The sequence below is a fragment of the Grammomys surdaster genome, unplaced genomic scaffold, assembly GCF_004785775.1.
Source record: "Grammomys surdaster isolate TR1022 unplaced genomic scaffold, NIH_TR_1.0 126187, whole genome shotgun sequence".
NCBI lineage: Eukaryota > Metazoa > Chordata > Mammalia > Rodentia > Muridae > Grammomys > Grammomys surdaster.
In genome coordinates, this window is record NW_021620993.1 from 5,313,881 (window position 1) to 5,335,356 (window position 21,476).

Genomic DNA, 21,476 nt, shown 5'->3' on the forward strand with positions numbered 1-21,476 from the left:
TGCTGCCCCCTATGCTCCTATGCTGCCCCCTATGCTCCTATGCTGCCCCCTCCTTGCTGCCCCCTATGCTCCTATGCTGCCCCCTCCTTGGACTTTCTTTCGGGTCAAATAGAAACAAATCACTGGTGCACTGCCAAGTTTTGGGGCACCACCCCAGGGAAGGCCTGACCACCCAAAGAAAAGGGGTAGGTTAAGGCCTCAAGGGACAGTAAGAAAGGGTGGAGCCTGGACCAGAGGCCTGAGGAGGCCATGGGAGCCGTGCTTGGAGCAATAGGGTTACTGGGGAGGTGAGGACCTGACAGGTAAGGAGAGCAGAGCTGCGGCACCCAGAGCCAGCTGACGAGAGCCACCAAGGTGGAGCTGTTCTCAGGTTCCTGCCTAGAACAGCCCCTCCTAACCCAGGGGAAAGGTTATTTATGGTTCTCCCTTGGAGGCTGTCTGTACATCGATACGCACACAGAGTCCAACAGTCCACTAGAGCATCTCAGCTAGGCAACATGGGGGCAAGGAGACCCTGGCAGAGGGCACCACAGGGGCAAAAGCATGGAGTAGCCATGGCTGATCAGAGAGCTGGGCAAGGCTCTAGTACTCTTTGTCTTCAGCATCCTGACACTCACTCAGCTGGCTCCTGGCCTGGCATACGGGATCATTCTGTGTCACATGACTCACCAACTCACCCACAAGTCACATACAAGGCAAGAACAGCACTGAGGAACCAGATCTATCAGACCTCGCTGAGGTCCTCCAGCCTTGGCTTCAGACCGAAGCACTCATGACTAGCTGGCCAGTACCAAATGTTCGCCCTCGCTTTGCCTAGCTATACTATGTTGGATCCTGTGATAAGGTCCAGTGTAAGGAACTCATCAGGTGTGCCAGCTGCCAGAAAAGGAAAAGAAATCTCAGGAGACCCATTAGAGCAGTAGAGAAGCAGAACCATGTCCTCCCTTTGAAACTCCCATGACCCAGTGACTCACATTTGAGCAGCTGCAGCTGAGTGCCACCCTTCTTATGCAGGTAACCAGCCTTGGTCACACCACCAGGCATGGTCAGCAAATTCTGGGCACCAATGGCCTTCATGGGGACAGGCCAGTGCATTTCCTCAGCCGCCATGAAGCTGCAATTGAAGCAAAAGAGACAGGACTCAGCTGGGGTGGGCAGCAGGGAACAGTTTGGTAGGGGATCCTGAAAGGACATGACCAAGATCTAGAAGGCAACATGGAGGGTCAGGTCAATGGAGGAGGACTCTTAAGACTCCAGGCTTCTGAGTGGGACCCTGGGGGTTGACAGTGCTACATAGTCTGCTCCCAATCCTCTTGGCCACATACCTGACTCCAGAATGCTGAGTACATTCCTTTATCATCATGAGTTCATTGAGTTCATGGCCCCAGAAAGGCTGGGGCAGTAATGACTGAACTCAGAAAACCCTATCCTGGGTACATCAGCCCTTATACCAATAGCTTCCCAAGGTTCCAATGCCAGGGAAGCTCACATGGTGCTTGTCTGAGGTAGGAAGTCAGGGGTGGCTTCCTGGAGGAGGGGGCACTGGTATCACTGCCTTGAAAATGGCTGTTCAATAGCACCGAGGCAGGCAACGGGCACCTTCTCCACCAGGTCTGACCTTCCGTGGAGAGAAAGTCCTGAGATGTCCACCCTTCCTCAGTAACTTCTGTCTATCCCCCTTTTGAAGCCCTGAAGTCAGGTTGTAGGAGAAACACCAGCCAATAGTCCCCCTTCCCAGGTTTAGTGATTTGGGCTCCTACCTAGTCTGGCTTTCTGGAGGCACGCCAGCCTCAGTTATTAGAGCTATAAATTGGGAGCACAGGGTGGATCCGCACACCCTTGTCATCAGTGCCATGAGGACCATTTGACAGGTTTGCTAGTATCCACATTATCAGCCCGGGGTATCGGGGCTCAGAGGCTCCTTCCTGTGAGGAACCCCAAGTGCCAGTCACAATTGCCCCCTAAACTGGCACTGTTCTGTTGGTGCCCCCACTCACTCCAGCAGGTCCCTCTCTGGAACCCTGAGGAGCTGAGTGAGGGCAAGGTCAGAGGCCTGTTCTCAACAAGGTGGGAAAGCGAGGGCCAGATCCAGAAGGGCAGGCTGCTGGGATTCCTATTACTACAGTGCTGACCCCCCAAAACACATACAGAAAACCCTCCAGGCCCGGGGTGGCCCAAGCCTGAAAGCTCAGCATTCAGAAGGTGGGGAAATCTACGGCATCAGAAAATGAAAGGTAAAAAGATGGAAATTAGCCGGGCGGTGGTGGCGCACGCCTTTAATCCCAGCACTTGGGAGGCAGAGGCAGGCGGATTTCTGAGTTTGAGAGTTCAAGGCTAGCCTGGTCTACAGAGTGAGTTCCAGGACAGCCAGGGCTACACAGAGAAACCCTGTCTTGAAAAAAACCAAAAAAAAAAAAAAAAAGATGGAAATCAATCAAGCTCTTGTCAACGGCCAGGCGCACTCCACCAAATATGTGTTAGAGAATTAAGTTCCGCTGGCTACTCCAACACACACACACACACACACACACACACACACACACACACACACACACACACACACAGAGAGAGAGAGAGAGAGAGAGAGAGAGAGAGAGAGAGAGAGAGAGAGAGAGAGAATCCATTATCACATATCTCAAATGCACTTGGTCCATGGTCCGGGCCAGCAGGAGCAAGGTCAGGGCCATTGATCCTTGAACCTCAGGCCGTGGTTTGGAACAATGGCGCGACCACACCCCCGTGCAGCGCCGAGGGGAAACGCGGGTCCGAGCACAGCAGTGGGGTGCGACGAGGGTGTCCACTCCCACGCCCATGGGATGGGGGTTGCTAGCAGATGGATGGACAGACAGGGCGCCAGGCTTGGAGCTCCGGCCAGCCAACTCTGGCTGGCTCGTGCTCGCCTTTGTTCTGGGTAGATGCCTGATAGCGCCTAGGGCTCCAGGGACCTGCGGTCCCCGGTCGTGGTGCAGAGGCTGGAGGCCCAGGTCTGAGAAGTGAGAGTCTGAAGGGTGGGTGCTCAAACCCAGGTCCGGGGTCCCAGATCCGGAGCTACAGGATCAGTACTCACGGTGTCCACGCGGCGGGCACAGCCGGCTTCCGGGGGGCAGCCAGCGCCCGCCTCCCCTGTGCGCAGCGACATGGTACCGAGCTGGGCCCACCGGCCGCAGCCTCGTCCCTGGAGCCTGTCTCTCGCCAGCCCCAGCTCCGCGGCCGCGACCCAGAGCCCGCCATAGCTAGTAGAGCCCCAGGCCGGAGCGGCCACTGGCTCCTCCCCTTGCAGGCAGCGGAGTAAGGGCTAGGGGCCAGGTGAGGAAGCGGACCCGCCCCTCCGCTCGTCAGTTTCTCCACCCACTGCACTGAGGGTGGTGGACTACAAGAAGTGGAAACTTGGAAACTTGTACCTACATAGTCCAGAAGCAAGAGCCATCTAGACAAACAAGGAAGCCACCGATGCAAACGAGGAAGTCCCGCTCATATTCCCAACACCTGAGGGTCCCGACGTCCCCGCCTGTGGATCTCACCACCCAGGCTGTACCTTGGACATGAGTTTTATGGCACCTTATATCCTCTGCTAGTACCCCATCATGTCACCTTGCCAATGTCTACTCTATAGGTCTCCCTCATGACAGAATTCCTCCAAGGACTCAGGGGTCTAGCCGTTGGCAGCTCTCACCTACTTGGTCTCCTTTGGGTACCAGTCCCAGAAGAGTGTTCCTGACCGCCTAAGGCTGCTAAAGCCCTGTTGACCTCCTAGGCATCCTTCCTCCTCCATCTCCCATCACAATACAGGCTGCCCCAGGGTGGGCTACCTGTGACAGAAGGGAGCACATTTGCCCTTCAAGAGGAACTCTGGTATGTTCCTCAGGCTTCATTCCCACTCAGCTGTCCGTTCTAGGCTCTTCTCCCTGGTGTCCAAGCCTCTATATTAGGCAAGCTCTCCAGGCTCCTTCCCACTATGTGTAGCCTTGAAGTTCCTACAGCTTTCTCACTCCAAGAGTCTGGCTGCCTGGTGCATTGGTTTCTGGAAGAGCACCTGTCATCTTACCCAGTACACTAAGCTGCCTCCTTCCAGCCACCCTGCACTATAAACCCTCCCCACTTCCACTGCCTCTGAGCAGGCCACACCTCTCCCTGACTCCACCAATTTCCCTTCCTCACCTTCCAGCCAACATACCACATCTTTATCTAAATGCCGTGGACACAATCCTGCCTGGGGTGGGGGTGGGGGGACGTTAAAGAGGGTCTCACTCTGCAGCCCTGGCTTTCCTCTACTTTGGGATCCTCCTGTAGCCCTGGCTCAGTCTCCCAAGTACTGATATGGCTCCTGTACACTATCACACCTGGCAACATTCTAGCACTTCCCAATTCAGTCCTATCCCTACTTTCAGCCTTTTTTATGTGCTTTGCTCTGCCCCTACCTTCTGGGTCTCTGCCTGTGTACAGACCGTACTAACCCAAGCCCATAAGAACTCACCTTAGTCCAGGTTGTTTCCACTGCCTGCTGTTGCAACTAAAGTAATTTAGCCTTTAAATATTAGATTCCAAGAACACTAACCATATACAAACTTGCCCAGAAAATATAAGAGCAAAGCCATGAGGCCAGTATCACCCAAATACCAAAACCCAGATAAAGTTATTACAAGACATGAAAGTACAGAAAAATAAGTCTCTGAGTTTTTTTGTTTGTGTTTCTCTTTTATGACAGAATCTTACGGAGCTTAGGCTGGCCTTAAACTAGCTGGGTAGCTGAGGATGACCTTGAACTTCTGATTTCTCAGCTTCCACATCCTAAATGTTGGGTGACCATGCTTGGCATAAGCAGTGTTGAGGATTGAGACTAGAAAGGAATCTAGCAACTGAGGCATATCCCCGATCCCAAATCCCCTTCTGGACTCAGGCATAAACATTCTCCACAAGATGCTAGCAAACTGAATCCAACACCACGTGAAAAAATATTCTATAACTCGAACAAGGGGGATTTATCCCAGCAATCCAAGGTTGCTTTAATAGTTGAATACAATTAATAGAACACACCATATTGACAAAAAAACAAAACCACACGATCATTTGAAAAGACAAAAAAAAAAAAAAGAACTTGTTGTTACCTAAATCTTCATAATTAAAAAAACTAGAAACAAGGCCGGAGAGATGGTTCAGCGGTTAAGAGCACTGACTGCTTTTCCAGAGGTCCTAAGTTCAATTCCCAGCAACCACATGGTAGCTCACAACCATCTGTAATGGGATCTGATGCCTTCTTTTGGTGTGTCTGAAGAGAGCAATAGTGTACTCATATACATAAAATAAATAAATAAATCTAAAGAAAAAGAAACAGAAGAGAATGTTCTAAAGCTAACAAAGGGTGTCTAAGAAAAACCTACAGCCATTACGGCTGGAGGTAAAAGGCTGAACATTTTCAGTTTCCTGAAAGGCAGGAACAAGGTAAAGATGTCTGATCCCATTGCTTCTTTTCAACATTGCACAGAAAGTGTGGTTAAGGCAACTATATAATAAAACAAAATTGAATGTCGGGCTGGACAGGCAGATCAGTGGTTAGGAGCCTGACTGCTTTTGCAAAGGATCCAGCACCCACAGGGAAGCTCACATCTGTCTGCAGCTCCAGTTCCAGGGGATTCAATGCCCTCTTCTGGCTTCCACAAGCACTACATACATTTGGTACACAGACACAAATCAAGTGTCAAGATAAGAAAAACAACAACAACAACAACAACAAAAAACCCCTAAGCAATGATCAGATGACTTTATGTAGCATAAATTCTAAGGAAGTAAGAAATTATCAGGACTAATAAGTGTGTTTTGCAAGGTGGAAGGATGTACTAGCATCTGGGAACAGATGAGATCCAGCATTCCCTCTTCCGAGTGGTTGCCCATGACTGGCAGAAGGTCCTATGTCCCCAGCCAGGGGCTAATGACACAGCCTTTCCTCTACCTGACACCAGCCGGTGTCATCATTATCCTCCAAACTTAGCTTTCAGGCCCAGCACAGAGTGGGAATCCAGGGTGCTCCAAGTAAAACAGACCGTTGCCCCTCGTGGGTAGTTGGACTGAGGATTGCAGAAGGAAGCTGAAACAGAGCCCTGTATGGGCTGCTCTGTAATGTCAGGAGCTGCTGCAAGGAAAGATGTAGCCTGTCTCCTCCTGGTCCTGCTTGGGTGGTGTTGAGTGCAGGAGGAAAGCAGTTTCAGCCTCATCTTGTTTCAGCTCAGTGGCCAGCAGGAGAAGGCCTAGCTACCACCTACTGTGGGCAGAATGAAAGCTCATAGGTGGCCAACAAACAACCCTGTTGGAGAGGGAGTCATGAAAGCCAAGTGATATTCTACTTCATCTCTCCCAGGAACGTTCGTTCGCACTTCAGAGACAGAGCTGGAATCATAACCTCTCTCCAGATAAGCCCTGCCTGACACCAGGTGACCCTGCTCAGGAACCCAATGCCAATCCGGGCTAGGAGCAGAAAGAGGGTGTGCCACTTGAGGGTGACTACCGCGCTGTGATAGACTTCCCGGAGAGTTTTAGTTCAGCCTACAGACTCCAGCACCACCCTGCCTGGGAAAGCTGGAAGGGAAACTAAAAAACTCCTGGTTTGCCTGTGGACAGAATGAAGACTCTTAGCCACTCACTGACTGCGCTAGCCACCTCAGTACCCACAGCACCACCCAGCCCCTGGGACCCAATAGCACAACTCATCCATACCAGAGAACCGACAGTTCATGGGATGTGGATGCTCAGCCCCCTTCTCTGTAGGAACAGCAGCTTCGGTGGGCTGGGCCACTGTGGATGAGAGTTTTGAGGCAGAGTATGGAGACATAAGTGCAAACCCCACTCGGCCCTCAGCTTCCACTGAGTCCCTATCAGCAGAGGAGGGCATGGAAGAGCCCAGTCCTCTGATAGTCTAGCAACAAATCCCCTCCCTAGGTAGGAGGCTGGGGCAACAGGGTCAGGACTCGCTTGCCAGGTTCTCTGTGCTTCATGGATCCTTTTGCTTGTAGCTGCAGGCCTCTCCCTGCCCCACCCCATGGCTTTGCATATGGTAAGTCAGTGGTTGTGGCTAGAGCCCATGAGACCATGTAGAAGATGTGCAATCATTATTTGTGTGGACATATGTGGACACGTATGGACATTTGTGCCTGTAAGTTTACATATGTGCTTACATGAACACCTGGAAGGCTGGATGCCTGCCACACATTCTCCAAGTCCTTCCCCCAGTCCTTCTCTCATAATTGATCTTGATTCAGATGACCCTGCTTCCAGAGGCTGCTAGAGGAGACGGATTGAGCCACCAAATAAAAACCACTCTGCCCCACAAAGGCAGCCTGGATGAGTTGAGAGGTAAGTTCTGTGGCTTGTGCCTGCCCCGGGGCTCTATGAACCTGCAGGGGTGAGTGGTCATCACCTACAAGGCTCCATACATCCGTGGTGGCTCTGCTCACCTGGTTAACATCACAGGTGTTACACTCATACAATGTACACATATGCACATTGATGTGTGTGCATGTGTACATGCATATATGAGCCTATACACAAAGTCAGGGTGTGGCCTGTGAAGCCCTGGGCTCTAACAGCCCCTGACACCTGCAGATATGTCCCTGCCGGTGTGAAGCACACTTATTCTTAACTGTGACCAAGCTGGACTGTTCGTTGTGAAGCTGCAGAGCAAGGCAGGGGTGGGGGGTCCCAACCCAGGGAAAAGGACACCAGCTACCACCAGGGTACTTGTGCACACATATGTTCTCACGTACACACATGTACACATGATCTCATACTTCACCCTCAAACTATGCATACACGTGCACATATACTCATTGTCGTGGTCTGAATGAGAATGATCCCCAAGTGCTCATATATTTGAACGCTTGGTCCCCCAGTTGGTAGAACTGTTTGAGAAGGATTAAGAGGTGTGGCTTTGTTCTAGGAGGTGTGTCACTGGGTGTGGGCTTTGAAGTTTCCAAAGCCCCATGCCATTCCCAGTTATCCCTCTCTGCCTTGTGCTTTTAGATCAGATGTGAGCTCTCAGCTACTGCTCCAGTGCCAGGCCTGTCTACTTGCTACCGTGCTTCCTGTGTGATGGTCACAGATTCTAACTCTGGAACTGTGAGCTCCAGAATAAGCCCTTTCTTTCATGAGCTGGCCTGATGGTGGTTTTTGTCTCAGAAATTGGAAAGTAACTAAGACATTTTTGTTGTCACAGGAACTGAACCACACATCAGGACACAATCACACACGCATGCATAACTTATTCATGTGCTCAGGCACATGCTCTTGAAGCTGTAGAGATGGTTTAGCAATTAAAAGTGGGTGCTGCCCTTGCAGAGGACCTCTTTGGTTCCCAGCACTCACATCAGTAGCACATACATACATACATACATACATACATACATAATTTAAAATGACATATTTTTAAAAGGCATAAACTCATGTGTTCACAGTCACACATGTGCTTGCTCGCACATGTATGTTAATAGACACATTCATACCATACATATATGCAAATCACCTAGATATTCACACAAATGCACACAAAGACACACCTACAGTCTACTAAGATCCTTCATGAGTGGGCCCTAGAAGCTGGCTTAGCCCAACCCACTACCTGACTGCTCAGTAGCCTTGACAGGGTACATGAATTCAGTGCTTTACTTTGCAATTTACAGGCTAGGACACTGAGGTTCAGAAGGGCTCAGGACTTGCACTGGGCACTCCTCATAGGCCAGACTCTATGCTCTTCAGGGACCAACCCACATCACCATCACAATATGCCAGGGGCCAGTCTGGGCATGGGGAGTCTTCTTTCTTGAAGCAGCAGAGAGGGAAGAGCATCGGAGGAGGGTAAGACTTGGTCTTACAAGATATTTAGGGTTGTTATATAATAAAAAGTTTACTTATCTAAATCTAAGTTACTATGCTACTGTAGCTGACTTGCCCTCTGTGATCTTCTGAGGCCAGAAACTGAAGTTTCTTGCACTTAACACATCTTCCTCAAACAGCAAAGGGTTAAGTAGATAGCCTTTGTACTATCTCAGCAGGAACTATGCGGCTCTAACTTTCTACCTGCTAATCTGAAGTCACAGGAATGAAACAGTACACTTAGAAAAGTGATTACAGCCAGGTGATGGTGGCGCACGCCTTTAATCCCAGCACTTGGGAGGCAGAGGCAGGCAGATTTCTGAGTTCGAGGCCAGCCTGGTCTACAGAGTGAGTTCCAGGACAGCCTGGGCTACAAAGAGAAACCCTGTCTAGAAAAAAACAAAACAAAAAACAAAACAAAACAAAAGAGAAAAAAAAGAAAAAAATTACAGCATTTACTACTAAGTTGTAAAAAGTTTCCTCTGAAAGTCATCTAAGAGGAAAAGAGGAAAGATCCTAAGCAGGGGAAAAAGAAAAATTCGTCTAAGTGGGAAAAGGGAAAAAATTCTCTTCTATCTGTGGAAAGGCAAAAAAATTCTAGTAAGGGAAAAATTCTTCCAGGAGGAGAAAAGGAAAAGATTCTTCTCTAGCTCTTTGTCTTCAGTACTTACACATCTTTCAGAATACATGATCACATGTTACAAAGTTCATCACGAGTTCACACAAAAAATCAAATCATAAAATTAGAAGTTTACAACACAGAATGTTTACATGCATATCCATTAGGAATAATTATCTGGCTAAACATCCATCACCTGTCTCAGCTTCACAGGTTCACTGAAGGGTTAAAACCATAACTGTTATTAGTGAAGCTTTGTATAGATAAACTCAGTCAATAATTTATCTTCTTCCAAGCATCTATAATAAATCATTAGCTCCCTTTTTATGACCTTTGGTTAACTGTTTTACAACCTCTTGGAATGTGCTCTGAGTAGGAGAAAGTCTGGTTACTATCTAAGAGCAATTAACTGGTGACACTTGGGAGACTGGCAGAGTTCTCATTGCAGTTTTGACTATCAGAAAAGGACCTTATAGCAGTCCCCCTATAAAAGAGCTTAATAATCATTGATATAATCTTAGGAAGTCTTATAGGATCATCATTAAGACTTAAGAAGTTATCTATTTGTCTATATAGCATCACTACAAGACAGTACATCTTCATAGATATGCAGAGATCTGCTCCAAAGGGATGGTTTATCACTTAGTGATTGTTATATATGTTTAATAATAACAGGAAAAGCATATTAATAGCAGGAATCTTTCCTAAAATGAATCCCTTATAGCCTTGCTTGATAAGTACGAACCTGTCAGATTATATAATAATCCAAAGCAGGCCATTTCACCAATGAAGATATGCGGGGTCAAAAAAGCCAACAACTCATCCAAAGCCACATGTGCAGATTCATCCAGTAAGTCAGAGCACTCTCCCCTACCCAGCCCACTGCCTCACCCCTGGGGCTGCCCCAGCTCAAGGCCTCACAAGCTCTTCCCTCTTAGTTTCGCTTTCTTCCTTCCTCTTCCCAGAATCTTTCTCTGTTAGAGAATGAAAACCAGATTTCTAGAAAAGCCCAATGATCAGCCATACCAGATAACTTGAGGGGCTGGGGCAGCCACAGGGGCTGCAGTGCTGTCAACTGCACAAGGACAGCCCCCTACTGTCAGGTTTCTGAGGCCTTGGGATTATCCACTTTATGTCAGGACCTAGAGCACAACACTCTCATAGAGACAGTCAGGACTTCTCAAGCCCTCTAAAACACATATGCACGCACACGCACACGCACACACACACCATGTGTAGACACAAAACCTAACACCAAGACCACCCCAGACAGGGCTTACAGTAGGAAGGGTTCATAGGCCAGGCCTTCCACCTGCCCACAGCTGCTGTTGGGTGACATATAATGGAATCTTAAGAGTGTTTTAACAGCCAGTTTCCTCTCTGGGCTCCATTTGGACCATTCAGATTTAGGAGCTAAGTCGACAAAGGCCAGTCTCCTTGGAGTTTATTGCTTCTCACAGGACTGAATCCAAATAGCCCCTACACCTATCCTGGTAAGGGCTATGATCTTCCCTCTCCCCTCCCCCACCACCCCAAATCCTGCAGTGGTTAGGCCAGTGACACCTCCAGAACCCCAGATCTAGCTGTTCAACTTACCTCATGGCACTGACCCAACACATGGCACAACTTCCTGTGACCTGCTGGGGACAGGTGTTCTTGAGTCCAGAAAGGCTGTTCAGCCCAGGGGCTATTGGTAGGGACTGCAATTTGCATCCCCCAAGCATGAGATCCTGCAGGCCCCTGGTGCTCCCAGTACTACCTAGCCTTCAGAGCAGCTCAGAGGGCTTCACAGGGTGGGGGAAGCTGTGGCCAGCAGGGTTTCCTCCCTGTTTGGGACTTCCTGTTACTGGGCAGTCCCAAGGAGAAGGCATTTTTCTGACTTCCCCACAGCAAGGTCCTAAAAGCCAGCCTGCTGGGTTTTGGCCCCTGAGTTTACTCAGTTCTGGGGCCAGCTGTGTGCCTACAGAGATAGCTTCCTGTAGAACTCCTGGCCAGAGTCTCAAGGCCAGTTCATGCTATCATGAAGCCCCTCAGAGACTAGGATGTCTGGCCTGAGGAAGACAGTGCTGATATCTCCTATTGGGAGCTCATTCCCTCACCAACAGGCTCTTCCCTACAAGGTACATACTCAGAACTGTGCCTTGCACCTAGTACCTGTGACTTTCAAGATGCGTATTTCTGTGCCCTTTAACACCAAGAAACAGAGACTAGGAAGTAGCTTGGACCCAGACGTCAGTCTCTCCCTACAAGGAATCTTTGAGTCACTTCTCCACCTCAGCTCAGCTAACATCTAGCTTTGTGGAAAGCAGTCTTTCTGTGCACACAGCCTTGTAGACAAGCACACTGCTGTTGTCACAGGGTTCCTGACCAGTGGCTTACTCTAAGTAACTCTGCTCCCACAAGTCAGCTTCTTTACCTGCTCTATCCCGGAAACCAGGAAGTAGGGAAGCAGGAGTTCCAGCCCCAACCACTGAGTACCTCTGCTTCTCCTTGTCTGAGCTCCAATCCCAGGATAGGAAGAGGTGTATGGAGAGGGGGGTTTCTGAGGCTGAAGGCCGACCTCAAGGTAGGACTGAGTTCAGAAACTACAGGGTTCCCAAGAGTTGTAGTCTCTACTTTGCCCAAGAGGTTTTATGAGAGCACCCTCCTCCCTAACTCCATGGATTCACCTCTCTGTCCATGGCTCTCACTCCAGTGGCCCTGAGTACCAACCCCATGACTGGTTGTGCAAGTACCTAACCATTCACAGGTACAGGGCTGTGTCAACCACTCAAAAAGGGCAGCTTGCTGATGAAAGAGCACCTGTTTTCCCAAGGTCTGCAGCCTCAGCTCTGCAGCCAAGATCTCCATGCCATCAAGGCAGCCAATGGGCTAAAGAGCACTGGCTATCTCCGAGAGAGTAGGAAGCTTCAGCTTTGCAGTCTGGGCCTCATTAGTGTGGGCACAGACCCCCAGCCTCCCTAAGCCACTAGGCTCTACCCTCCGAGGGAAGTGTCTGCCTGCTACAGAAAGCTGGGTGCAAGGTGTGACTAGGATGTGGGAATACAGGTCCTTCTCACTGTCCCTCTCCCTTCCAGCAAGGTTGAGCTAAAGGAGGCCTGAAGCATGCAGCAATGAGTACAAACAGTGAGGCAGTTTCCAGACAGCACAGAATATCCAGGAGCTGTGGGCTCCAGAGGACATGTGAGGCCCAGGGAGGTTTCCTAAAGGGGAGCCCTAGGTCTGATTTCTAGAACAGAAACAGGCTGAAGGAGTCACACTAGGAAGGGCTCAGGTTCAAATCCACCAAAACTGTTGGTGTCTATCTCACCCCCAGAACCTGTTCTTCTTTGGCTAAATCAAGCTGTTTCAATAACACAGCAAAGGCTAAACCAGCTCGTCGGCTGAGGGGATGTGGCGAGACCACTGTTTCCTGCTCCAGGGCCTGGCCATTCCCAACACCTACATTTTGAAACTGTAAGTCACTTCCTTTTAGGCTAGAACTACCTACAACCTTGTCCTTTCTCTGGAATCACATCAGCAGATCAACCCTCCCATCAATGTCACCAAATGTGACGCCAGCACTCTTTATTGACCTTCATCCCAGTAAATCCCTAGGGGCTCAAGAGATGGATGTGGGCTAGAAGGTGAGCTTGGACCATACACAGGCTGCATCTCTAGTGTGGCTATGACCAGGACATCCCTGAGTCCAGAATGTGTGACTCAGAACCAAACTGATGAACACAAGAGTCTTTCATAGACTTGATGTCCATGTTGGCTGTAGACAAGGCTTCCTGATGCTCTAGAATATCGACTGGGTGATACACCAAGTGTGCCTGAGCTGGGTGGTGACATGTCTCCTGTGCTGAGGACAAGCTGGGTATGATGAGTTCCAAGACTCCAGGAGACCTCCACACTTGGTGGAGAGTCTGCTCTAGCCAGGAGGGGGCAGCACACTGACTTCAAGGAGGATGCCTGGGGAAGGGTTCCATGATGAAGACAACCAGCCCCAATATGGTGAGGGGTGGGCGGGGCTGGGGAGAATGAGACCGGCAAAATCTCCGGGAAATGCACGCTGGCTGGCGTGTTGGCAGCTGCGGACTGCTCTCCTGCCCCAAACCACAAGCCAGCAGAGGCGGTTCAGGATTCACACTTCAGTTCATCACAAACACTGACAAATTTCCACCTTTTAATTGCTTGAGAAAAAAAATCTTTCTAGAGTGCTGACGTATTAGCCCAGGTCCACCCCCAAGTTCCTGGCACCTCACCCACAAGTGCAGCCTGCATCTTTCATGGTCCTGCCCAGCTTACCTCAGAGGAGTCCACTACTCCCCCACCCGAGGCAGGTAGCCTAGGCATTCCAATGATCCAGGCCTTGTACTAAACACTCAGTGCTGCCCCTAAGACTGGTACTCCATTCTGAGTTCCCCACCTAATGAGCATCTCTCCACCCGAGTGACCTCTGTGAACATATTGGTTCAGTGGTTAGACAACTGATTCATTGGGTTCTGCCTTGGTTTCCACATCCCCAGACTTGTAACCCACTCTCAACCTCAGTTTTCTCATCTGAGGAATAGAGCCCACACCTCCCGTGTGGGCCATCTGGCGAGGCGACTGGCTTACTCCAGGATACTAGGCTTCCACTGGCAAAATCTTTCTCAGTCACACTGAAAATCGAAGAAGTGTCAGAGAATGCTTTGGAAATTCTCTTGCTTGACATCAGGCAACACTTTCCCAGTACACTTCCATAGGTCTGGTAAGAAGCTCCATCATTCCCACAACCTCTGGCTGAACTATATTCCCACAGTGTCAGCATTTGATCCAAACACATCAGAATGCGTTCTAGTTCTACAAAGCAGAATTAATTCTACCCTCCCTGCTTTCCAAGGCCCCATGTGCAGACCACTGTCCCTTCGGAAAGATACTTTCCAGCTCCTCACAGAGTCTGGCTCCCTTTGCATTCCTCCCTTCGATGCTGTCACCTAGATTCTCCCCCAGCATCAACTCTGGGGTACAGGGACTCTCTAAGTCCATCCCCTGTATGTGCCTGCAGTGTCCAGTATGATGTACACAACAGATTCTTCTTATAGACTTTGTCTATATCTCAATATCTGGTACCCTATAGCCCATGGCACTCAGTTCATGGTGCTCTCCTGCCAAATGAAACCATCTTGACCAGTGGTTCTCAACCGTGAGCTGCAGCCCCTTTGGGGGATCAAGTGGCCCTTTTACAGTGGCCATCTGTCAGATATCCTGCATATAAGATAATTACATTATGATTCATAACAATAGCAAAATTATAGTTATGAAGTAGCAATGAAAATAATTTCATGGTTGGGGATCACCTCAACACAAGGAACTGTATTTAAGGGTCACAGCGGTAGGAAGGTTGAGAACCACTGTTCTAGACACATGTACCCACCTTCTTCATCCTAGGAGGGGAAAGGGGGTTCTGTTTACATGAAGAATGTCCTTGAATCTATGCACTCTGGAGATGGCACTGAGCCTTCTCAGAGTGACCTTTTCCCTCACAGTATCTGTGTTGATAAAGCAGGGCAGCGAGCTGCTGGGACACTCACATCTTGCTCCTGGGCTTCTCCGGACCCTCTGAAGTCTGTAATAAAGTCAGGGGCAAAAATCTACTAATAACTGTGGAACAGTCTCCTCTGAGGCCAGAGTTGAGCCCTGGTTGTATAAAGAATGTAGCCAAGGGCAGAGCTTTCCCAGGTCCAGCCTGCTCTACCTCTCCAACATCCAGCAGCTGAGAAGATAAAGTTCCCATCCACTAGCCCCTCCTGGAGACACATACATCATAGGCACAGGATGCAGCTAAGACATGGAGTCAGGAATCTAGAGAGGATCCTGTCTCCAGATGGACCAGAGAGACCAAGGAATCTTTCTGTGTGCCAAGGCAACTAACTTGGTACCTCACGGTCACCTGTGCCCAAGCTAATATTCTGTCATTTTCATGGAGTCACTGAGGTATCCTCAAGGTCCCAGGGTTCTAGAAGGCATTTCCTATTAAGCTTGGTTCAGAGAAGCCTTAGTGCCCATCATGGAAAGATAGTTGTATCCCCCAAAAGCAGAAAGTCCACCCTCCACGAGGACAGCAATGCTGAGTCCCAGTCTCTGTAGGGCTCCAGGAAAGAGGCTAAGTGCCAGATGTTCACACCAGAAAACTCTGGCAAAGAAGCAGAACTCCAGGCCTCAGTTTGCTCCTCAAAAACTGTCAAGTCTTAGGAGCCATTGGGGCTCAGGACAGAGGAACGGGCGGCCTGCCTCACCGCAGTCTGAAGTGAAGCAGACAAGTGATTCTGAAGAGCTGAAGGCCCCATCTCTCACACTCACAGGTACTCTGGTGCCCAAGTACTAGGGGCAAAGGGAGACACTTAGAGCTTTGCTCTCTATGGGCAAATCCCACAACTTGAAGCCCAGGATCCAAGCTGGTATCATCCTCTATCTGGGGCTGCCTATTAATAATCTGTGGAAGTGGCCACCTCTGACTCACATCCTTGTGACATACATTCCACCAGACATAGTGACACATCAACCAGCATTGGAAAGCAATGTTTCATGTGAGCTAGCCAAGCCAGAGGATTACATACAGCACTTCAGATAGAGGAAAGCTTGTATAAAGGCCTTGGAGTCAGGACAGGAGAAGGCGCACACATCTTTAGACAGAAGTGCTATGGGGCACAGTACTCATCTAAAGCAGACAGAGTCTAAGCACCTGGGCCTAGGCACAAAGAAGGTCTATGCTCCAGTCCCAACTTTGTCCCCTCGCACTGAGGCAGGCCACTTCTCTTCCTGAGAATGGTACTCTAAGGACCAAACCAAACGACTCACAAAGACTTTGTCACAGACACTGGGCCTAGTATTGGTGCCAGAGTCCTTGGGATGAGGGCACCCTGCTGAGATTGGATCCCAGCACCAGGGTACAGAGACACTGAGGGAACACACTGGGCACATTGTATGTGGTCATGAAGTTCATGCTGGTTGGGGAGGGGATGAAGCGAGGAAAGCAATCAGAGATCTACCCCCATTGTTCCACGCCAGAGCCATGGGCAGAGGTCAGGGGTCAGCCTTGGCACACTGAGTAAGTGCTTGAAGTGTCCTAGTGCTGGCCCAGAGCCACCATACCAGACATTCCACTGTAGCTATCTGCTGGGGTCTCCCAGGGCACTCCAGAGACGCCAGCCCTAATCTCTGTGGTTGTTAGTGGCCTTGGCTGCTCCAGCCTCTATGACTCTACACTTCAGGATTTTTCACATCATGTTGGCTTCCTTGAGCCACACAAAATCAAGCTTCCTGGATCTGCTCAGCCTGGGAACTTTTCAGCACTTCACCCCAGTGGGCTCCAGGGTCCAGCGTCACCAAGCCGGGCCTTCATTCTTAGCCCCTCTCTACTCCATGGTTTCCTGTGAATGTTCTGACCCCTGTGCACCCTGCCACTGGTAGGGCCCATTCAGGCTGACCATTCAGGCTGAGTCAGCTGACCTGCCCCTTTACCTTCCATGTTACCCTCAGGTCTGTCTTAATCCATTGGCTCTCTCCCCTTTCCCACTCCCAGACATTACTATTTTTATGCTGGTCCAAATTGATGTTTAATTTTTATTCTCTGGGTTTATTTTATTCCTTAGTCTTTTGGATTTTGTCATCTTTTATTTCTTAAGTTTTTGTTATCTGTTCTCTACAGTAGTGTGGTAACACACACAAACACACATACACATATACACATACACACACACACACACACACACACATACACACAGGCATGCACACACACAATGGGCAAGTGTTTTACCACTCAGGTATACCTCCAAGCCCCCTTTTGTGATGCAAGGTCTTGCTATGTTGCCCAGATGGTTCTGACCTTTAGACAATAGTCTGCATCTCTGCAGCATACTTAATAAATGTTTAGGTCTCCTTTTATGCAACACCGTGCCCTTTCATTGGGCTCCCCTTGGGGTCAACCACAGGCCATCAAAGGTAGCACAGGTGATGGTCTGGGCCTTCTGCTGGGGCCTCAGTAGGAAAGAGGCTATTGAGAACTGCTTTGGTCAGGTCTAAGTCTCAGGCTGGACAGTGAGGGAGAGAAAAAGACAAACCAGGGGGAAGGAACTAGGAGACACACAGGAAGAACTATGGAGGGGGACCAAAAGCAGGAAGGAGGTGCAGGCCAGACCCTGTCTTGCAGAACTGAGAACTGGTTGTTCCTCCTCAGCTGGGAACCCAGGGCCTCAAAGGCCCGGTGGTGGACACCATGACTCACGGCCTATTGCTGGCTCCTGTCCTCACCCTTCAACATGGTCCCACAGGGTGCCCAGCTGACCTGAACATTCCCAGGCACCCTCACACTACCCCATTGTTTGGAGGCCCAGTGAGGACAGGGGTCTGGCCATGGGCCCTTGTGGAGAGGAAAGAGGCCCGGGTCTGGCCTTATTTCAGAAGTTTGGTCTAGTGTTTGACAGCCAGAAGAGGCCAGTCAGGGGAAAGAGGAGAATCTTCTCTCTATCCACCCAGTGGCCCAACCCTGTTTCCTTTCCAAGGCCAGGCCTCTTGTACCTGCTTTGAGACAGCCTACCTCAGCCACAGCACAAGGCTGCTTTTAAAGGTGACTGGATTCAGCCTCAGGATTCAAGGTCTTCATCTAGTACTATGACATCCTGGGCCCCTCTCACACTGTTCCCTGACCACCTGGTGCCATTAGTACCCACAAACTTACTCCTGGCCATCCAGTCAGGTGCCCCATGGTCAGGCTGTGTGACAATATCCTTAAGGCCCTCAGGCAGCAGAGGCAGGGAGGCTTCTGAAGATGGCAGGCCTCTAGTGGCTGTATATGTCTCACTGTTCCCTGAGTCTGGTTCTCCGAGTCCAGCCCTCCTTCAGAGGCCTTGACCACCACAGCCTCAGATCTATGTTAACCCCAAATCTTGTGCTTTCCTATCTGCACAGACTCCCTGTTCCCATGCCTAGCGTGGCAGCGCCTGGCTTAGTTACCTACCCCTTGGAGACTCCCACAGGTAATGTGGCTTCTGGTGGTCAGCAGAGCCCAGGTCTATGCTTCTAGAGTCAGCCTCTCTTTCTGGCTACAGACTGTCCATAGGGGCTGTAGCACAGCTCTGCCAGCGCAGCAGTCACAGCCTCAGGATGACAAGGCTGGCTCCTCCCTCCGGAGATAGAGCTGTCATCAGCAGCAAAGAGAACCCCAGCAGATAGACGTGGGGTGTATGGAGAAGGGGCTAGGCAGAGCCAGAAGCATTAGATCCAGTTCTTTCCAGCTTTGTTCCCTATCTCTGGGTTCCTTTGTAGAGCTTTACCCCTCTCTAGTTGCTTGACATCCTCACCCCAACCCCTCTATAGGCCTCCAGAGGTCTGCTGGTTTTTTGTTTTGGTTTTTTTTTTTTTGTTTTTTTGTTTGTTTTTTTGTTTGTTTTTGTTTTTCGAGACAGGGTTTCTCTGTGTAGTCCTGGCTGTCCTGGAACTCACTCTGTAGACCAGGCTGGCCTCAAACTCAGAAATCTGCCTGCCTCTGCCTTCCAAGTGCTGGGATTAAAGGTGTGCGGCACCACCGCCCGGCCAGAGGTCTGTTTTTTAATACCTTCTCCTCACTGATTTCTTCAGGGGATACTGCTGCACAGTGGGGGTACCAAGATGGTCTCCAGACCCCAAAGTGAGCTTTTATTTTTTTCCTCTTCAATCTTCTGAGACAGGATCTTACTATGTAGCCTCAGCTAACCTACAACTTGCTATGTAAATCAGATTGATCTCAGGCTTGTGGTCATCTGCCTGCTTTTCCCTTCCAAGGGTTAGGACTGTCTGTACCATCATGCCCAGCTCTGAGTGGTCCTTAAAAATAGAAACCAAAGGACAGTAAGGCACTTACCACACAAGCAGGAGGACGTGAGTTCCGATCCCCAGTCAACCACATAAACCGGGTAAGGCAGTGTATGTCCGTAATTCCAGCACTGGAGGATGGACAGAGACAGGAGGATTAGTGACCCCTGGTAACCAGCCAATTTACCCAAATTGGCAAGTTCCAGGTTCAGTGAGAAATCCAAAATACAGTGAAAAACAATTGAGGAAGATATCCAACATCATCAACCTTGGTCTTCTACGTGCATGCATACATATACGTACATGAAATAGATGTTCTGGTTGGTTGGTTGGTAGGTTAGGTTTTTGAAACCGGGTTTTTCTGAGATGCCCTGGTTGTTCTGAAACTCACTCGGTAGATCAGGCCAACCTCAAACTCATAGATCTGCCTGCCTCTACCTCCCAAGTGCTGGAATTAAAGGCATGTACCAGCACTCACTGCCTGACATATGTGCACATGAAGTCCTCTGTACAAAAACATATACACATGCAATCACACATACACACACATACACACACACACATACACACACACACACACACACACAAATCACAGAACACAACCTCAGTGCTCACAGGACCTACATTGGCCAGGAGCATTCCTTTCTCCCTGCCTCTGACCAGCAATCTTTTCCTGTACTCCACATGGTACCTTGTGTATCATTCTTGGATATCTTAAGTAGGCTGAGGCCTGGGAATCTCTTCCTGTCTCTCCAGACCCCAGCCCCAAAACAGCTGCTCCCATGATGCCCAGTGGGAAGTACCCTGATTGTGGAAGGAGTGTCTGAGGCAGAGCCCAGAGATGGGGGCAGGGGAATGTCCTTTCTCAACACTCTTCCTTCCTAGACAACTTCCTGTCTCTGGAGTGGGCACAGCCACCACGAACCACAGCACTTCACCCTCCTGGTTATATTTTTTGAGAAAATAGAAAGGTTGTTATCAAAGATCGAACTTTCCTGAAACTGAGCAGTGAGCTTGGGAACTCAGTGTTGACCTCAACCCTACTTTATGTGCGGTGGAACCAACAGCAGACTCCATAGCTGGCAAAACCAGGGCCAGGCCCCACCTTCCTGAGCAACTATAGCCTTGGGTCTGAAAGGGACGGGGCTCAGTTCTAGAGAAGTCTAGAAGGCAGCAGTAGCTCCCTGGAGCAGAAGTCCTAGCCCCGGCATGTGCTAGGCTCAGAAGCTGGAATGGGTTCCCTGGAACAGCGTGCTCACCCTACTGGAGCACTACACTCACCCTACTGGTAGAATTGGACAGACAAGCAAGAGGAAGTTTGGGCAGGAATTCACAGGGAAGGGAGGCCAGCCAGAGGCACAACACAAAAAGCTGAGACAAGTGGGTGCAGTTCAGAGATAGTGGCAACTCCAGCTTCAGGCTGAGGCCTAACTCTTAGTACCATTAGCTCTGGTCAGTGGGGAACTCTAGAGATCCTGACTCCAAATATGGAGGTCCTCAGGCCCTGCAGAGATCCAGTTTCCACTGAGTTACCACTATATATCCTAATGCTAGCAGTGGGCTGGCTTTCCCCTCACCATCACATACCTTCTATGTGTATGTGTGATGAGGCTAGACCTTCTATGTCTGCTCTTTTACAGAGAGAGTGGAAAGTGTCCAACTCACACAGCATGGTCTATAGGAGCCAGCTGCACCAACCCACCCCAGGCCACCATTTCTGTGTACCCAGAGGCCTCTGACAACAGAACATAGTGGCATTGGAGACTTGATCCCGTCCTTGCTCTGCCATGGTCAGACCCACGCAGCTGGCCACCTAACTCTTCCAGAAAAGGGCTCCCCTTCCAGGATTCAAACAGGAGGAGAAGCATCCAGGGTCAGTGCTGTTTCTGCTGTGCCTCCCCCGCTCAGTGCCTTGCTCTGTGTCCCTAAGGTATACTCCTTGCATCTGCCCACTCAGGACGCCAGGCTAGCTTTTCTAGATGCCAACCCACCCCACTCCCCTAATGCTTGTAAATCTCACTGTCTGCTGAGACCTCTTACAGGTGCCATCTCTTGGGGCGCAACACCTAAGAACCTTCTGGCAGGCAGCGTAGGGGAGACCAGGTTGACCCCAATGTTGGCCTCAGTGTGGATCTTCCTTCCTTTCTTTCTTTCTTTCTTTCTTTCTTTCTTTCTTTCTTTC

General features: G+C 49.9%; 1 protein-coding gene across 4 annotated transcripts in view; it reads right to left on the bottom strand.

Annotated features, from left to right (window-relative positions):
• Sh3bp2 (SH3 domain binding protein 2) overlaps window positions 1-21,476 on the bottom strand; it is a 38,516-nt gene that overhangs the window by 11,849 nt on the left and 5,191 nt on the right. For all 4 annotated transcript variants that reach the window (XM_028758194.1, XM_028758191.1, XM_028758192.1 and 1 more), the window contains exons 2-3: window positions 19,344-19,425; window positions 975-1,114 (exon numbers count right to left, since the gene is read on the bottom strand). In XM_028758194.1, the coding sequence (XP_028614027.1) occupies window positions 975-1,110 (136 nt within the window). In that variant the 5' untranslated portion in view covers window positions 1,111-1,114; window positions 19,344-19,425. The remainder of the gene's footprint in view (window positions 1-974; window positions 1,115-19,343; window positions 19,426-21,476) is intronic.